At 44.4% G+C, this 14,479-nt stretch overlaps 1 protein-coding gene across 2 annotated transcripts in view; it reads left to right on the top strand.

Moving 5' to 3' along the window:
- Positions 1–14,479, top strand: part of hnf4a (hepatocyte nuclear factor 4, alpha) — a 92,829-nt gene that overhangs the window by 26,348 nt on the left and 52,002 nt on the right. For both annotated transcript variants that reach the window (XM_070895039.1, XM_070895038.1), the window contains exon 2: positions 5,065–5,239. In XM_070895039.1, the coding sequence (XP_070751140.1) occupies positions 5,065–5,239 (175 nt within the window). The remainder of the gene's footprint in view (positions 1–5,064; positions 5,240–14,479) is intronic.

Raw genomic sequence — 14,479 nt, 5'->3', positions numbered from 1 at the left:
GTAAAGCAAAGTTCCATTTAACAACACTAACATCCCTCACCTTAATGAGCACCAACAAAATCACCATTATTTTTAATTTAAAAACATTCTTTTGACAATTACCATGAATTCTGTAACAGTTTACTACATGTTGGGTTATGGTTGCTGTTTGTAAATAAAACATATCAATGCAAACTGGTTTGTGTTGGAAGTCAGTAATTGTGGATCAGAGAATAGAGGAAATAAATTCCAGAAGCATAAACCTTTTGGTGTAAACTAGTAATATAAAAGACACAAAAGTACTCCTTGTCAGGAGGTAATAGGAATCAGAAAAAGGGAAGAACAGCAAAAAAAGTTAAATTTGATTGAGCAGAAATTTTTAATTAAAAACTACATTTTGTGTTGAAGCAATTTGTCCCTTTGTGAAATATTTAACTTTAGATTATTCCTTGGTTGTTACTCCACCAATTTAGCTCAAACAATCCTCATATTCGAAGGAAAGTTTATGAGAAAGTGTGACTTAATTCTAAAGACAACTACTCTCCTCAGCAAAGAATTGGCTAACATGAAATTGAGACAGTTGCAGTGCTGACCCCTCTCGAAGACCAATTATAAACTAACTTTCAACTCTTCAAATGTAGTAGGGGAGGATGCTTTTCACTGAAGTATGTAATTTGTTGCAATGAATAGGCAGTGACTCAGAAAGAAAGTCATTGAATATGTTAACCTTTTAATGTGGTTAACGTGAGAGGTAAGTCATTGAGAATCTAGTGCAGGTGTTGGCTTTATACCTCTGAGACTAATTAGAATTGGGTATAAAGAGATTTTCTTTTCTCTTGCATCTTGCTTTCTTTGCTGCTTCTTTTCTGACGTGGTAGTTTTACTTTCATTACTTTTCATAATACCTTCCATCCTTTCATAACTGATAACAAAGTTTTATTTAACTGAAGGCAATTAAACTGGAGTTAATCTTAATACAATCTCAACCTTAAATTATGCTTATTTTATATTGCAACACAATAGTTTTTGCATTAGAGCATTGAGTTTCCCAAACCCCAAATCCCAACCCAAACTGATCCGCGAGACTGGGGGCTACGTGGATAGCACGTTTCTAGAGGTGGTCACCCCGCAGCTTAAGAGTGTGCAGGCAGAAAGGGAGTGGGTGACCGCCGGACAGAAGAGGGGGACTAGGCAGGTAGTGCAGGAGTCCCCTGAGTCCATCTCACTCTCCAACCGGTACTCTGAGTACCGGTGAGGGCAATGGTGGCTCTGGGGAGTGCAGCCATAGCCAAATCCACGGCACCACGGGTGGTTCAGCTGCACTGGGGGGAGGAAGAAGAATGGAAGAGCTATAGTGGGAGGCGATTCGCTAGTCAGGGGAGAAGACAGGCGTTTCTGCGGTCGCAGACGTGACTCCAGGATGGTATGTTGCCTCCCTAGTGCCAGGATCAAGGATGTCACCGAGCGGCTGCAGGGCATTCTGGGGGCAGAGGATGAACAGCCAGAGGTCATGGTTCATATTGGGACCAATGACATAGGTAGAAAGAGGGATGAGGTCCTGCAGGCAGAGTTTGGGGAGCTAGGAGAAAAATTAAAAAGCAGGACTCCCAGTGCCACGAGCTAGTGAGTACAGAAACAGGAGGATAGAGCAGAAGAATGTGTGGTTGGAGAAATGGTGCAGGCAGGAAGGCTTTAGTTTCCTGAGGCATTGGGATCACTTCTGGGAGAGTTGGGACCTGTACAAGCCAGATAGGTTGCACCTCAACAGAGCCGGGACCAATATCCTCGCAGGGGGGTTTGCTAGTGCTATTGGGGAGGGTGTAAACTAGCTTGGCAGGGGGATGGGAACCTGGAAATAGATTCAGTAGGGAGGGTAGTAAAGCTGGAATTAGAAAATAAAAATAAAGAAAGTGAGTTTGAAGGAGAGAGGAAACCAGCAGGAAAAAAGGGTAAAAAAAACAAATTTAAAGGCTATTTGTCTAAATGTACATAGCATTCGTATCAAAATAAATCAGTTGATGGCACAAATAAATACAAATGGGTATGATCTGATAGCCATTACAGAGACGTGGTTGCAAGGTGACCAGGACTGGGAACTAAATATTCAGGGGTACTTGACAATCTGGAAGTACAGACAGAAAGGAAAAGGAGGTGGGTAACACTGTTGATAAAGGATGGAATCACTGCCATAGTGAGAAATGCTATTGGCTCAAATGACCAGGATGTTGAATCAATTTGGGTGGAGATAAGGAATAATAAGGGGAAAAAGTCACTAGTGGGTGTAGTCTATAGGCCCCCTAACAGTAGCAACTCTTTTGGTCGGAACCAGAAAATAGTGGGTGCTTGTAAAAAGGGAACAGCAATAACTATGGGTAATTTTAGCCTTCACATTGATTGGACAAATCAAATTGGTCTGGGTAGCCTTGAGGAAGAGTTCATAGAGTGCATAAGGGATGGGTTCTTTGAGCAGTATGTGACGAAACCAACCAGGAGGCAGGGCACCTTAGATCTGGTCCTGTGTAATGAGACAGGTTTAATTAACAATCTTCTAGTAAAGTGTCCCCTTGGAATAAGTGATCATAGCATGGTTGAATTTCAAATTCAGATGGAGGGTGAGAATGTTGGATCTCAAACCAACGTACTCAGCTTAAATAAAGGAAACTACAAAGTTTGGGCAGAGTTGGCTAAAGTGGACTGGGAAAATAGCTTAAAGTGCAGGATGTGTGATGAACAGTGGCATACATTTAAGGAGATATTTCACAACTCTCAAGAAAAATATAGTCCAGTGAGGAGGAAAGGGTGTAAAAGAAAAGATAGCCCCTAGACTAACTAAAGAAATAAAGGATGGTATCCAATTAAAAACAAGGGCATACAAAGTGGCCAAAACTAATGGGAGCACAGAAGATTGGGAAGCTTTTAAAAGCCAGCAAAGGATGACTAAAAAAATGATCAAGAAAGGGAAGATAGACTGTAAAAGTAAACTAGCACAAAATATAAAAACAGATAGCAAGAGTTTCTATAGGTATATAAAAAGGAAAAGAGTGGCAAAAGTAAATGTCGGTCCCTTAGAGAATGAAACCGGGGAATTAGTAATAGAGAACATGAAGATGGCAGAAACTCTGAACAAATATTTTGTATGTCTTTATGGTAGAGGACAATATCCCAACAGTGGATAGTCAAGGGGCTATTATCGGGAGAGGAACTTAACACAATCACAATCACTAAGGAGGTGGCACTCAGTAAGATATTGGGACTAAAGGTGGATAAATCCCCTCGACCTGATGGCTTGCATCCTAGGGTCTTAAGAGAAGTAGCGGGAGGGATTGTGGATGCATTGGCTGTAATTTACTAAAAAACAAACTGGATTCTGGGGAGGTCCCAGCAGATTGGAAAACTGCAAATGTAATGCCCCTATTTAAAAAAGGAGGCAGACAAAAGCAAGAAACTATAGACCAGTTAACCTAACATCTGTAGTTGGGAAAATATTGGAGTCCATTATTAAAGAAGCAGTAGCAGGACATTTGGAAAAACATAATTCAGTCAGGCAGAGTCAGCATGGATTTATGAAAGGGAAGTCATGTTTGACAAATTTGCTGGAATTCTTTGAGGATGTAACGGATAGGGTGGATAAAGGGTAAACAGTGAATGTGGTGTATTTGGACTTCCAGAAGGCATTTGACAAGGTGTCACATAAAAGATTACTGCACAAGATAAAAGTTCACGGGGTTGGGGGTGATATATTAGCAAGGATAGAGGATTGGCTAACTAACAGAAAGTCAGGATAAGTGGTTCATTCTCGGGTTGACAATCAGTAACTAGTGGGGTGCCGCAGGGATCAGTGCTGGGACCCCAACTATTTACAACCTATATTAATGACTTTGTTACATAGCAAGTTTGCTGATGACATAAAGATGGGAGGAAAAGCAAGGTGTGAGGACACAACAAATCTGCAAAAGGACATAGGCAGGCTAAGTGAGTGGGCAAAAAATTGGCAGATGGAGTATAATGTTGGAAAATGTGAGGTTATGCACTTTGGCAGAAAAAATCTTTAAATGGAGAACAATTGCAAAGTGCTGCAGTGCAGTGGGACCTGGGGATCCTGGTGCATGGAACAAAAAAGGTTAGTATGCAGGTACAGCAAGTGATCAGGAAGGCCAATGGAATCTTGGCCTTTATTGCAAAGGGGATGGAATGGAAAAGCAAGGAAGTCTTGCTACAGTTATACAGGGTATTGGTGAGGCCACACCTGGAAGTTTTGGTTTCCATATTTAAGAAAGTATATACTAGCTTTGGAGGCAGTTCAGAGAAGGTTCACTAGGTTGATTCCGGAGATGAGGAGGTTGATTTATGAGGAAAGGTTGAGTAGGTTGGGCCTCTACTCAGTGGAATACAGAAGAATGAGAGGTGATCGTATTGAAACGTATAAGATTATGAGGGGGCTTGACAAGGTGGATGCAGAGAGGATGTTTCCACTGATAGGGAGACTAGAACTAGAGGGCATAATCTTAGAATAAGGGGCCGCCCATTTAAAACTGGGATGAAGAGGAATTTCTTCTCTCAGAGGGTTGTAAATCTGTGGAATTCGTTGCCTTAGAGAGCTGTGGAAGCTGGGTCATTGAATACATTTAAGACAGAGATATACAGTTTCTTAACTGATAAGTAAAATAAGGGGTTATGGGGAGCGGGCAAGGAAGTGGGCCTAAGTCCATGATCAGATCAGCCATGATCGTATTAAATGGTGGAACAGGCTCGAGGGGCTATATGGCCTACTTCTGCTCCTATTTCTTATGTTCTAATGTTCTTATCTTCAAAGTTGGCTGCAACTTATAAAATGAATGATTTTCCAAGCTCTTGACTGGGTTGCCTGCTGAGTTTGCCAGAGAACTGTCCTGTTTCACTTAGCATCAATCCTATTGGCCAGAACTAGTTGATACTGATGGTGTCCATGAAAACTTCCAAGCAGCAGGCCATCTTCCCCTCCAAGCTGAACAAGATCCAACTTACAACTGTATTCATTGTTTTTCTTTTTTCATTTTTAACTGCATCTGGACTCCCTTCAAAATGATCTATTTCTCTTGTTCTCAGATACATCTCCAACTGAAGCCACCAACATGAATGCATCGAACAGCATTGGGGTCAGCGCTCTTTGTGCAATCTGTGGTGATCGAGCGACAGGAAAACATTACGGTGCAAGCAGCTGCGATGGCTGCAAAGGTTTCTTTAGACGAAGTGTCAGAAAAAATCACATGTATTCCTGCAGGTAAAATTCCTCAAACTAATTTAGTAGGTTGTACAGTTTATTCCTTATACATTCACAAAAGTCATGCACCACATTGGTCAGCATTTAGGTTACTCTCCATTCTGACTTTACTATAAGAATATTGCATGCTTCCCTGGTGTTCTTTACCATGAAATAGGGAAAGATTGTACCTTGACAAAAAACGAGGAAGGGCTTTGTCTACTGTAGACTATTGCAGACTGTTTCATGTTATAGTTCCTTGATTAACCCTGTACATACATAGATACACATACATGAAGGCAATATTCTGCATAGATATAATTTAACATGACATTTTGAAGTTAATAAATTCAATCAAACATTTGGGCTATTTGATTAGATTGCATTTCTAAAATTAACAAATCAGTTAAAGAGATTTTCACACTCACATTAAATTATTAAAGAATAATAATATTCAGTTACTCAATGATAAGTTATCACAAAATGATTGATTGGTTACTGTGTATGGGAGAAGGGCTCATACATCGTTGTGAGAAATAGTTTACTGATCAACTTAGACAAGGGATGAAAAAAGCCGCGTAGAAGTCCCTCTTATATGGGGGAAAATTTTAACACCCAAGGATGGATGGATTGTGGATGGGTGGGAAGGCACTCCTATTTCTGGGTTTGCAGTCTGAAAAACCTCTCCCGTCCCTTGGCTCCGAGTAAACATTGGGACCATGGTTTCTACAACAATGATTCTGGAAGTCTTGTGCATCAAGCATGAGTGCCAAAATAATTGCAAGTTTGGAGAGAGGCGGTTCATGGCATAACATGCATAGTTACAAGATGTATTGAAGGAACACGCTAAGGCTTCTGCAATAGCATCTCCCAAATCCATGGCATTTACCACCAAGGAGGACAAGGGCAGCAAATGCATGGCAATACCACCATCACCAAGTTCCCCTCCAAGTCACACACCATCCTGACTTGGACATATAGCGACATTCTTTATCGTCGCTAGTTCAAAATTGTGGAATTCCCTACCTAACCACACTGTGGGAGCACCTTCACCATAAGAATTGCACCGGTTCAAGAAAGAGACTCATCACCATCATGTCAATGACAATTAGGGATGGGCGATAAATGCTGGCCTTGCCAGCGACATCCACATCCCGTGAATGAATTAAAAATATATATATATATACCAATACATTCTAGAAAATGACAGTTCAGAGGTGTAAACATGGCATGCAATTGAAAGAAACAGTTACATGCATTTCAAGCCTTGGGAGACTCTTATAAAAGGTCTATTTTGTATATTAAAGTCAAATAAATTCTAGAAAATAGATTGTGTACATCAACATCCCCAGAAGAACTTATGATACACATTACAGCAAGTTGACTCAGTTCAGTTTAGTTCTGGATTTGCACATTGGGAAAGTAAGCTATGAGGAGGACGCAAAGTGGCTGCAAAGGGATATAGACCAGTTAAGTAGTTGGCCAAGAAGGTGGCAGATGGAGTATAATGTGGGGAAGTATGAAATGATCCATTTTGGTAGGCAGAATGGAAAAGCAGAATATTTTTTAAAAGGTGAGAGACTAGTAAATGCTGCGATTCAAAAGGATTTGGGGTCCTTGTACACAAATCACAAAGTTAACATGCAGGTACTGCAAACAATTAGGAAGGCAAATGGTATGTTAGCCAAGACTAAGAGTAAGGAAGTCTTGCTGAAATTATTTAGGACTTTGGTCACACCTGGAGTACTGTGTACAGTTTTGATCTACTTACCTAAGGAAGGATATACTTGCCTTAGAGGGGGTGCAACGAAGGTTCACTAGATTGATACCTGGGATGAGAGGGCTATTCTATGAGGAGAGAGTCCATAGAATGGGCCTATATTCTCTGGAGTTTAGAAGAATGAGAGGTGATCTCATTGAAAGGTATAAAATTCTTAGAGGGCTTGACAGGGTAGATGCCGAGAGGCTGTATCCCACTGCAAGAGGGTCTAGAACTAAGGGCATAATCTCAGGATAAGGGATAGGCCATTTAGGACTAAAATGAGGAGAAATTTCTTCACTCAAATGGTTGTGAATCTTTGGAATTCTTTATCCCAGAGGGCTGTGGATGCTCAGTTGTTGAGTATATTCAAGATTGAGGTTGATAGATTTTTAGGTACTAAGTGAATTAAGGGATATGGGGATAGGGCAGTAAAGTGGAGTTGATATAAAAATTCAGCCATGAACTTATTAAATGGCGGAGCAGGCTCGATGGACCATATGGCCTACTCCTGCTCCTATTTCTTATGTTCTTATTTCAACATCGCTTCTGATCTATGTGTAAAAACAAAGCACAGCAAAGCCCACGCAAGATTAACTCTGAAAAGAACAAATCCTGCTACAGGTCCAAGATTTTTTATGTACTCTGTGGAAAAAGTAATGCCATGTTCTTGTTCAGCTGCCAAGTAGGATGTCTCGTCATAGTGGAGTGCTCCATCGGAGATGTTTCTTAAAAAGTCAGAGAAACCTATTTTATTCCATGACTTCTTTCATCCAAAACAAAGCAGCACTTATAGCAGTTATAAGAACATAACAACATGAGAATTAGGAACAGGAGTAAGCCATTCGGCCGCTTGAGCCTGCTCTGCCATTCAATAAAATCATGACTGATCTTATGAAGGGCATTAGTTTGACTAACTTATAATAGTAACTGAAGGCAAAGAGTGCATACGTGAAAAGGTAGCAAATGGGTCTGAAACAGAGAAGAAATTACACACCTATAAAAATGTTCACCTGAACAAATGTAAATTTTCTTGGTTAAGATTATCTCTGTAAGACATCTATTACCCACTGGGGTCACTATATTTCTCTGCCAAATAAGAAATGATCTTTAGAAAACTCCAATGTATGAAGATGGAAGTTGTCATGTATTCAACCAGCATTGTAATCCATATATAATCTGACCTAAGTTGTACACTGTGAGAACAATGACCACTAGGTGGGAGACACTCCTAACCTGGACCTTCAGGTATAGAAGGGGAAGCCCCACCCACCTTCATCACTTGAGTGCTAAGGAATAAAGGACAGGTCACAGACTGATCTTCTCTCAAGCATGGGCCTCGTGTGCATTTTATACTGTACAATTAGCATTTGGTTCCAGCCAAAGATGGACACTTTTGTTAAGAGTGTCCAGTGATAACATCTTTATGATATGTCTATGAAAAAGAATAGTGGTTTATTTCAACAACTAAATAGACTCTGCCATAGCAATCAGGATTTTTTTTCTACAGACATTAGTTTTAGTTTCAAAAGAATTAAGTCTACAATTGTCGTTCCTTCATAGCCAGTCTGTTAATGATTAGCACAAATTATTATTCCATAACAATTATGGTTTCATGTTAGTGAAACAAGGGTAGAATTCCATCTACAGAGCAAGTCCGGAATGTAGTCGCAAATATAAAATTTCATTCAGAATTTTTGCCACAAAAATGTAGTAAAAATGATCACACATATTAAAATATACAAAAACGTTGGGCTCAATTTTCCCCAATGCCGTTTTTGGCATATTGCTAGAGTTACAAATGTTTTTTTTGCCCCGACTACTCCAAATAAATAACTAGCAAGTTTCCCCGTTCAATTTTTTAAAATTGGCGCCACATCCTTTAGCTTTGGGGGGTGGAGTCCAATGTCTGCACCGAAAAAACAATGCCCCCCCCCGCTCCTACTGCTATGGGCTCACATGCCCGGTCCAGCTCCTGGTCTGCATTCGGCCATTTTTAAAGAGCCAGTTGTGTGTGAGAACTTTAATTCTCATTGGAAAAATCGGAGCTGCAATACAACATATAACATGGCTCAAGGACCAAGAATTTCCTTTAGGATGAAGTGGAGGCACTGGTTAATGTAATTGAGGCTAGATGGCACGAGCTGGACACCAGCAGAGGTTACATAAAAGTTTCACCAAAAGAAATGAAGAAACGCTGGAACCAACTTGCAGAAGATTACTGTGCAATGGTGACCACCCCGAGGTCTGGAGGCCCGTGCAAAAAGAAGTGGCAGGACCTTGGTCAAGTAGTTAGTGTAAGTAATATTTCCATTTTTCACTGGAATTGCAATTGTAAATGTGACCATCTGTATATGTCCTACCCAGCAGAAAGACACCCTCTCTAAAAAGTTATATTTTCATCTTTGCAAAGCAAGGTAGCACACAACAAAAGGGAAAGAACTTGAACAGGAGGAGGCCCGGCAAATCTGCACCCACTGACACCCTTGGAAGAGAGGGTCGCTGCTTTGATGGGTCCTGCCTGGAGAAAAGCAACCATCACTGCACAAGCTGGGCCCACACTCGAGGAAGATGGTAAGTCCTGCAAATTCCTAAATGTTAAGTACTGCGCGGGCTAGCCATGCTTCGGTTCATGGGAATGTCTCCGTCAGCTACGCTTCGGTTGATGCAATGTCCTATCATTCATCGTAATCCTTCAAATGAGCCTGCTGTCTGCGCTATGTGAGCCTACTCATGCCACCCACCCTGCCCCCTCCTCTGCTGCTAACCATTCGTCTGTTCTGTTATATTTTGCAGAACTTGAGGCCAATCTTGACGAAGCTGACGCCGATGCAGAAGAAGATTCAGACACGGACGAGCCTGAAGAGGAGAATATCTTCCAATCCCACCTTCCAGACCAAGAGTTTGGGGGTGAGGGGGAGGGGGAGGTGATGGATGAAGCCCACAGTGTTCTACTCACTCTGGAGGAGGTGAAGGTGCCGCCCACTGAGGTGACAGGCTCTTTCCTGAGTGGTACGAGTGTTAGGACATTCCATGGTTTTGCGCAATCCGAGGCAGCAAGGCACACCCAGAGCCCCACCGTCCGAGCCTGCGGGTCCCACTGGGATGCAGCAAGGCACAGCCAGGGCCCCACTATCTGAGGCTGCGGGTCCCTGTGGGATGCAGCGAGCCAGACTCAGGGTGAAGGGGGGAAGGAGAGCTCAACAGTGTTCTCCTGAGGTGCAGGATCTAACCGATGTGGTTCAGATGATGGCAATGAGTGCGGAGAGCATTGTCCTTACATGATCACTCCTGGATATCATCAGTGGGGTGGGTGATGAGGTATCAGGACTGTCGGGAGAAGTAACAACTGTCATGTTTGTAACCTTCATGTAACTGTAACCTTCATGTAACAACACTGTACACTGTATACACCTAAGAAATGCACACCTTGACCACAGGGGGTGAACTTGTGGGAGACACTTCTCACCTGGTCATTCAGGTATATAAAGACACTTCTTGGTCCTGTGAATAAAGGTTAAGGTCACAGAGTGAACTTGTCTGCAGAATGTGCCTCGTGCGAATTCATAGTAGTGTGTGAGGTTACAACACTTGGCGACGAGAAACGGGAATTAACGACTCACGAGCATGGCCACCGGTAGCACAGAGGAATGGTACTGTGTTGGTGAGGACTGGTACGATTTCGTTGAGAGGCTCCAGCAGAGCTTTGTCGCGAAGGACTGGTTGGGAGAGGCATCGGCTGACAAGCAAAGGGTGCATCTACTGACCAGCTGTGGACCTAAGACGTACACGTTGATGAAAGACCTGCTCACACCCGAGAAGCCAGCAGACAAAACCTTTGAGCAGCTCAGCAAACTGATCGGTGAATACCTCAAACTGGCAAGCAGTATACACATGGCCCGACACCAATTCTATACGCACCAACGTCGGGAAGGACAGAGCATACCAGACTTCGTTGCGGACCTTCGGCGCTTGGCCAGCCTCTGTAAGTTCACAGACGCAGGGGGGAGATGTTATGGGATTTCTTCATTGAGGGCATTGGTCATGCTGGGATTTTCAGAAAGCTAATTGAGACCAAGGACTTGACCTTGGAAGCACCGGCGTTGATGGCTCAAACCTTCATGGCGGGGGAGGAGGAAACCAAGATAATATATGCGCGCAACTCTGCTTCCAACGTGGCGATGGAGCAGGGAGTTAACATTGTAAACACGACTCAGAATCCCGCAGGCAGGCAAGGGCAATTCAACACCACTCAGGCAGTAACAGACTCTAGAGTGGGCCCTCAACAGAGACAATGGCAGGTTGAAAGGACATTTACACCATGACAAGGGACAATACGTCCCGGGATGGGGCCATTGACACCCACTAACAGAGTGCTCAAGAGTAAGCAAAGAGACAATCAGAGAGGAATGCCTGGTAACAGCCCTTTTGTTCACAACAATCTCAGCTCATGCTGGAGATGCGGGGGCAGACATGCTGCAAAAACCTGCACATTTCAACAATTCATCTGTAGAAATTGTAACTTCAGTGGACATTTAACCAGAATGTGCAGGAAGCCCGCAGCGAGGCTAATTTACGAGGCAGATGAACCAGAAGAGGGGTCTGCAAGGCAGGTTTATGCTTGGAACACAGCAATGGATGCTGAAGTTCAGCGGGTTCAGGTGGCAAACATCCACAGCTCATTTACAAAAACGCCACCGATGATGATGAAAGTATTATTAAATGGACACAGGGGCCAGCCAGTCACTTATGAGTGTTCAACAATTCGAGAAACTATAGCCACTCAGAGCTAGCAGACCTAAACTAGAACGCATTGACAAGCAATTACAGACATACACCAAAGAGATCATTCCAGAACTAGGCAGTGCAATGTTGGTGGTCACACATAATGGATCAGAGAACCGGCTGCCACTCTGGATTGTCCCAGGAAATGGTCCCGCACTTTTGGGGAGGAGCTGGCTAGCCGATAGGAACTGGAAATGGGGGGATGTGCACGCCATTTCATCTGTGGAGCGAAGTTCATGATCACAGATCCAACAGAAATTTGAGTCACTATTTCAACCTGGTGTCGGGACTTTCAAAGGTACCAAAATAGTGATATGCATCACCCCGGATGCCAGACCAGTGCACCACAAAGCCAGAGCTGTGCCGTATGTGATGCGGGAGAAAATTGAGAGTGAGTTGGACAGGTTGCTAAGAGAGGGCATAATTTCGCCCGTTGAATTCAGCGACTGGGCAAGCCCCATCGTCCCTGTCCTAAAAACGGATGGCTCGGTCAGGATCTGTGGCGACTACAAGGCCACTATCAACCGAGTGTCACTACAAGACCAATACCCGCTTCCGAGAGCGGAGGATCTTTTTGCCACGCTGGCAGGCGGCAAGCTGTTCACCAAGTTGGACCTCACTTCAGCCTACATGACCCAGGAACTGGCCGAAGAATCCAAGCTACTGACCACCATCACCACGCACAAGGGGCTGTTTGTCTACAACAGGTGTCCGTTTGACATTCGTTTAGCAGCCGCTATGTTTCAGAGGAACATGGAAAGCCTGCTCAAATCCATCCCTGGAACAATAGTATTTCAGGATGACATCCTTATCACGGGTCGAGACACCGAGGAACACCTCCACAACCTGGAGGAGGCGCTACGCTGACTGGACCGGGTAGGCCTGCGACTAAAGAAGTCCAAGTGTGTGTTTCTGGCCCTAGAGATCGGGTTTTTGGGCAGGAGGGTTGCCGCAGACAGGATCCGGCCTACCGAATCCAAAACGGAGGCGATTCGTCGTGCGCCCAGGCCCGGCAACACGTCGGAGTTGCGTTCATTTCTGGGACTCTTGAACTATTTCGGGAACTTTCTGCCAAACTTAAGCACATTGTTGGAGCTGCTACACGTGCTCCTGTGTAAGGGTTGCGATTGGTTTTGGGGGTACTGTCAGGAACGGGCTTTCAATCGGGCGCGGAACCTGCTTTGTTCTAATAAGCTGTTGACTCTGTACAAGCTCTGTAAGAAATTGGTTTTGACATGTGATGCATCATCCTATGGGGTCGGGTGTGTGTTGCAGCAGGGTAATGATGAGGGCCGACTCCAACCTGTGGCTTTTGCCTCCAGGTCGCTCTCCCAAGCAGAAAGGGGATAAGGGATGTTTGAAAAGGAAGCACGTGTCGACGGGGTGAAAAAGATGCACCTGTACCTTTTTGGCAGAAGGTTCAAGTTAGAAACGGACCACAAGCCGTTAACATCCCTGTTGTCAGACAGCAAAGCTGTCAATGCCAATGCATTGGCTCTCACACTGGCTGCGTATGACTACACCATACGGCACCAGCCAGGCACTGAAAACTGCGCTGACGTGCTCAGCAGGCTTCCACTGGCCACCACTGAGGGGGCAGCGGAGCAAAGCGCTGAGATGGTCATGGCCGTTGAAGCCTTTGACAGCACAGGCTCCCCCATCACAGCCCGCCAGATCAAAATCTGTACCAACAGAGATCCCCTCCTATCCTTGATTAAGAAATGTGTCCTGGTTGGGGATTGGGCGCCTGCACACGGAGCATGCCCTGAAGAGGTCAGACCGTTTCACAGACGAATGGATGAGCTCTCCATCCAAGCCGAAGGCCTCCTATGGGGCAGCCGGGTAGTCATGCCCCAGAAGGGAAGGGAAGCATTCATCAGGGAACTCCACAGCGAGCACCCAGGCATCGTGTTAATGAAGGCCATTGCCTGGTCACATGTATGGTGGCCAGGAATTGACTCAGACCTGGAACACTGTGTTCGCAGGTGCACGACGTGTGCCCAGCTGGGCAATGCCCCCAGGGAGGCCTCACTCAGCACGTGGCCCTGGCCCACCAAACCATGGTCACGTATTAACGTAGACTACGCAGGCCCATTCATGGGAAAAATGTTCCTTATTGTTGTTGATGCGTACTCGAAATGGATCGAGTACATCATATTGAATTCGTGCATGACATCCACCACTGTGGAGAGTCTGCGTGAGGTCTTTGTGACCCACGACTTGCCGGACATCCTAGTTAGCGACAACGGCCCGTGCTTCACGAGCTATGAATTCCGGGAGTTCATGTCGGGTAATGGCATCAAACATGTCAGGACAGCACCGTTCAAGCCGGCTTCCAATGGCCAGGCGGAACGTGCGTTCCAAATCATAAAACAAGGCATGCTCCGGATTCAAGGACCCTCCCTTTAATGCCGCCTATCGCGCCTCCTGCTGGCCTATAGGTCTCGACCGCATTCACTCACGGGAGTCCCGCCCGCGGAACTACTTATGAAACGTACACTTAAAACTCGGCTGTTCCTCATTCATCCTGTCCTGTCAGACATTGTTGAAGGCAAGCACCAGTCCCAAAATGAGTGCCATGACCGTAACTCAAAGGGGAGATGTATATAAATCGATGACCCTGTATTTGTTCTTAATCACACTTTGGGGCCCAAGTGGCTTGAGGGTACTGTAATTGGCAAAGAGGGGAATAGAGTCATAGTGGTCAGACTTAACAA

Source organism: Pristiophorus japonicus, chromosome 12 (genome assembly GCF_044704955.1).
Source record: "Pristiophorus japonicus isolate sPriJap1 chromosome 12, sPriJap1.hap1, whole genome shotgun sequence".
NCBI classification, from domain to species: Eukaryota; Metazoa; Chordata; class Chondrichthyes; family Pristiophoridae; genus Pristiophorus; species Pristiophorus japonicus.
This window is presented reverse-complemented; position numbering and strand designations above follow the sequence as displayed.